The sequence below is a fragment of the Gossypium raimondii genome, chromosome 3 (assembly GCF_025698545.1).
Source record: "Gossypium raimondii isolate GPD5lz chromosome 3, ASM2569854v1, whole genome shotgun sequence".
NCBI lineage: Eukaryota > Viridiplantae > Streptophyta > Magnoliopsida > Malvales > Malvaceae > Gossypium > Gossypium raimondii.
This window is the reverse complement of record NC_068567.1, coordinates 15341675-15346930: the sequence shown is the minus strand read 5'-3', so window position 1 is coordinate 15346930 and position 5256 is coordinate 15341675. Positions and strand designations below refer to the sequence as shown.

The following is a 5256-nucleotide window of genomic DNA, read 5'->3' as shown; positions in this document are numbered from 1 at the left end:
TTGATGCTTTTATTTTTTAATAATATAAAATTTTATTTTTATTCTTAAATTTAAGATTTGATATTTATGTTTTAATTTTGACATAATTTGATACTTTAATGTAACTAGTCTAAATAACATATTGATCTAAATTAAAAGAATTATTAACATCGTTAAAGTTCTTGTTAAATTCAAATCCATTACAATACCGTTCTCGTGACATGTTTATCGAGTGAGTACTTTTTAATTTTAGAATATTACATCAACAAATTTAATAAAATAAATCTAATGGTGTTAACAATTTGATTTAAATTTTAAATTCGAAAACTAAATTTCAAATATATACATATATATATATATAAAAAAAGAATACATAAACTTAAAACATGGTATTTAGTCCAAAAGAATTAAGTTAAGTGAGTGTAGGTGGTAAACTACACTATTCGTTAATATATCAACATCTGATCTTGATAGCAAAGGAGATAATTCAATTTTAATATTTCATTTTAAATTAAAACTGTCAAAATATTTATTTAGAATTTTTAATTTTAAGTTTAATATATTATTTGCTATTCAAGTCTAACATTCTTTTTTCAAGTTGAACCACTTAATTCAAATTAAAATTCATAATTAATTAATAATAAATTTAAAAATTAAAAAAAAAATCGAATACTGGAATCAATATATTTAGGAAGCTTGGATCTTGTCAGCAGCAGAACCTGGAAGCGGGACGAAATGGTGGGGAATTAAATGGCAGCGATGGTGTCTGCCTGTGTTTGTATAAGCTACTTTTTATTCTTGAGAGGCTTTCCAGTCTGAAAAAAAGATTATATAATTTGCACGAAAACAAATAAAATCTTTTCTTTTTCAAAATATCAAAAATATACTAAATAGATAACCAATCAAATCCTAACTTCATCTCTATTGTTTCTAAAACCCTCCCCCAAAAAAAAATAAAAAATAAAAAATCCTCCTTTTATTTCTTCCCCAGTTGTTCCCTTTTCCTTTTAAGAATTTCTATTGATTGTAATGGAGTCTGGAAACCGATCCGTGTGGGAGACACCGTTGGTTCCTCCTTCACGGTCACTAGGAAGTTATGTCCCTCATCATAGCCTAACATCACCCCAAAATCTTCTTGACAACAACCCTTTTGATCAAAGCCTAGAATCAGCCTTTTTTGGCCTCAGTTTATCAACTCAAAAGAATCCAGAACTAGATTATGGGTTTTCAAGAGGAGAAAAAGAGAGAAAGAATGAGGGATTGCATGTGGGTTTTGATGGGGTGATGAGAGTGGGACCATATAGTGACTCTTGGAATAGTTTAGTGCCTAGGTCGTATCAGCTCCCCAATTTAAATGAAAACTGGTATTTGTTTGATTCAAGAAGGGAGCATGTTTTCAATGAAATCTCAATCTTACCCTTTTCCTATCAAAATCGATTGGCTCCTCCTCTCACTGCTGCCGGTGCAGGCTGTTCAAGAAACAAGAATGTAATGAGATCTAGCTTTAACAGTCATAATAATGATCAGATTAGTAATGGTTTTAGGAGGTCTCGTTGGTCACATGAACCTCTGAATTGTTTGAGTATAGGGGATTTGAGAGGCAGGTTCTTGTCTTTAGCAAAAGCTCAGCATGGCTGTTGGTTTTTAGAAAGGGCTATTGATGAAGCTTCAAGAGAGGAAATTGATATGATTTTAATGGAGGTTATTGGGCATGTTGATGAGTTGATGTTGGACCCTTTTGCCAATTATGTTGTTCAAAAACTAGTTGTCATGTGTAATGAGGAACAAAAGAGTCAAATTATTTTAATGATCGTCAAGGATGGTTTTCGACTTGTTAACATTTGTCTCAATGTTCGTGGGTATGTCTTGCTTTATTTTATTTTCTTTGAATCAAGAGTTTGTTTCAAACAGCATTTTCATTTTGGTTACAGGACTCGTGCTGTACAGAAACTGTTGGAGAACCTTACTTCTCAACAGCAAATCTCTTTAATTATGTCCGCCTTAACCACTTGCGTTGTTGCATTGACTAAAGACATAAATGGTCATCGTGTGATCCAGTGTTGCTTGAAAGTTTTCTCTGATCAAGATAATAAGGTTGTTATCATTTGATGATTTAAGTTTAATTGTTTCTATGTATTTGTTCTTCTTGATTGGAGAGGTTGTTATGATACTTACTTTCTCAATTGTTCATACAAGATCAGTTTTGTATGTTTGATGATGTTGGAACATAGTTGTTGACCATTAATTTTCGTTGACAGTATCTTCTGAAAGAGGTGGCGGATAACTGTTATCAAATTGCAACAGACAAAAGTGGATGTTGTGCAATGCAGCATTGTATTGACCACTCTAAGGGAGAGGCAAAAGCCAATCTAGTTCGAGAGATTATAGCAAACGCGCTTCACCTAGCTGAAGATCGATATGGGTGCATTTTTTTTCTTGAAACCACTTGTTTTAGTTTCCAAAAAGTTAGCGTCTGTGTGTTGATGTGAAACTTGTAACCGATGAATTGCAGTTTATTCGAGCTTGATATGCTCTGTTTTATCTTTTTAGCAACTATGTAGTGCAACATGTACTGGGACTGAAAGAGCGACAAACAACAGAAAGTCTTCTAAGGCAGCTTGAAGGGAATTACGCATCCCTTTCCTGCAACAGGTATGGAAGCAATGTTGTTGAGAAGTGCTTGTTGGAATCGGGAGAAGAACAATCTACAAGAATTATAAAGGAGTTGCTTAGAAGTCCCATCGGGTCAAGGCTTCTTGTGGATCGATTTGGAAACTATGTTATCCAATCAGCTTTATCAGTATCTAAGGTTTACATACTCCACACATTGTGCTGCTTTCATGCATCTTCATGGTTATTTGGTGCGCACATGCATTATGTATGGTTCAACTATATATATATATATACTTAGATTTTAACGAATTCTTTCACTAAACCTTCTATATATTCAGGTTTACATGATTCCTTAAACTCGTATTTAATTGTTTGAGTGAATATTTGTATCACGGAACATGAAATGATTTCATGATTCCTTAGATACTAATAACAGCTTATATCGGAGACCATTGTTTGGCTCGAGCTTATTGTTGGTTGTGATGTTTCTGTTAATTGCATGAGCAGGGCTTTGTTTACAATGCTTTGCTGAATCTGGTTTGGGTAAACTTTCCAATGATGCGCAACCATGTTTACGGAAGATGGATACTTGCGTGGTTCAACAAGAGAAAGCCACCATGCAACTAAGAAAAGCACAAACATGATTACATGAAGAGATGTCGTAAGAAGAGAGATTTGAGATCTTAGGCATCTCAGTAAGATACAATTATGATTTTGTTTGAGTGTCGAGTCAATGCGTCATAATGTAGGGTCGTTACAGTGTTTGTAGTTTAGTATGTAGTTTTTTTGTTTCAGTTGATGTGGAGATATTGATAGCAGTGATCGTGGATGGCTGTGCAATTGGATACAAGATTAACATGCATGAAAAGCTTGTGGTTTGTTGGTTTTTGTTGGTCAAACACTGTATTTCTTTGTTGTAGGGCACTAATTTACTTTTGGATTATTTAGCTTCGTTTTGTTAAAATGTTCTTGTAATTATATTATTAAATGTAGCGAATAATCCTTTAAGAATGGAACATTTGATACTGTATACTTTTGTACGACAGGTTTCAGAAGATTTGCTTCTGAGTGATTTTGTTGTAGCAGGTGGCACATCCTATCCAAACACGGCGGAGGCAGGTGGCTGAGGTTAACTCATGCTAAGACGTTATGGTTTGTATCCATATAATTTTTTAAAAGAAGAACAAGTGTGTTCATAATTCTAGCCACTCGACAGATTTTCGAATCAAACTCAACAGAAGCAATCAACAAATCATTTAATACAACTTAATCATTTTTATGTTGCTATAGGGTTTAATCAAATTTTAACAAAAAAAAAATACAAATTTAATTGATGACAATGAAATATTGTTAAATCCATCACCGCTCCACATTTGTCATTCTTTGCTCCATTATGGATGTTGAACACATCCTTCACCATCCTACTCCACTTCAATTTAATTTTACTATTTATCTTTAATATTTTCAATTTTTTTAAAGCCGAGTAAATATTTAAACATAATTTTTAAAATAAATATTTAAACATAAAATATATGATTTTTTTATATATTATATTATTGCATTTTTATTTTTTTAATAGTTTATATATACAAGGATAAAATAATAATTTCATATAGTGGAGTGGGTCAGGGTGGGATAAACATTATCATGACCCACTATCCAAAAGAAAAAAAAAATCCACCGCCTTACATCTATCTTTCAAAAGAAAAAACCTGTTCCATTCGGAACGAATTGGTTCGAAATCTATTGAACGATTTGTGTTTTGTCATCCGTAAAATAGCTCGTAGTTTAGATTAAGATCTAACAACTTTTATCTCGAAAAGAAATACAAAAATATAAATTAATTTAAAATTTCTTCCCTAATCATAATTTTATATTATAATTATAAATTTATAATATTAGCAATATTAGGATAATGATAAATAGAATATATACATAAAACTGGCTTGTGATTAAAGATTTCGAGAATTTCTTTTAGATGGCAAAATATATGTCGGATCAACTATAAAACAAAATCTAAATAATATAATATATCACGTACAAAGAATTGAACAAATATCAAATTAATGTTGAAAAAAATTCAACAAAACCTATGCAGACGGTGAAAGAAATTGTGAGTTGGTTGGGGTGAGGATGGCTTGGATTTTGATTATTGTTTTGCGACTATTTTTTTTATATATATTTTTACATTAAATATTTTTAGTCTCAAAATGAAAGCCTAACAATTTGGTTACTTAATTTTTAGGGAACTTTCATTTTAATCACTCAAACATTAAATCTTTAATGACGGTTAATTGTACACGTCACATTATATTTACACTTCATTTTGGTTACCCAATTTTTAGGTTTACTTTTATTTTGGCAACCCAAAAAATTTTTAAAAAAAATCAATGATTCAAGTGAAAAAACGATGAAACAAAAAAAAATACACAAAAATTATCAAATTTATAACAACCCGGTTTTTAGTGGTGGCAAAAATTACGGGTTCGAGACCCTATTTCCGTAAAAAAATTAAACAAAGGTAATTGCACACTTATTATATATGTGAATTAAATTTTGGAAAGATAATTTAGTGATTACTTAAGGTTTAGGGACTAAATTGTAAAGTTCAATCGATATAGATTTTAAATTAGAAAATGGATTAAGGTTTGATATAGAAATTAG

The 5256-nt window shown here is 31.2% G+C and overlaps 1 protein-coding gene across 1 annotated transcript; it reads left to right on the top strand.

The window, feature by feature from the left end:
• Positions 1-726: 726 nt before the first annotated feature.
• LOC105797301 (pumilio homolog 12) lies at positions 727-3573 on the top strand. Its single transcript, XM_012627259.2, has 5 exons — positions 727-1838; positions 1911-2073; positions 2238-2401; positions 2530-2788; positions 3100-3573. Exons 1-5 carry the CDS (start codon positions 1009-1011, stop codon positions 3217-3219), a joined length of 1536 nt encoding a protein of 511 aa, XP_012482713.1. The 5' UTR covers positions 727-1008; the 3' UTR covers positions 3220-3573.
• Positions 3574-5256: the final 1683 nt, after the last annotated feature.

Excerpts from the sequence above, each read along its gene's own strand:
- LOC105797301 (XM_012627259.2), top strand. The coding sequence starts at position 1,009 with ATGGAGTCTGGAAACCGATCCGTGTGGGAGACACCGTTGGTTCCTCCT. Across the intron at positions 2,074-2,237 it reads TCTCTGATCAAGATAATAAG|TATCTTCTGAAAGAGGTGGC; the intron begins GTTGTTATCATT and ends TTTCGTTGACAG. Across the intron at positions 2,402-2,529 it reads CTAGCTGAAGATCGATATGG|CAACTATGTAGTGCAACATG; the intron begins GTGCATTTTTTT and ends TTATCTTTTTAG.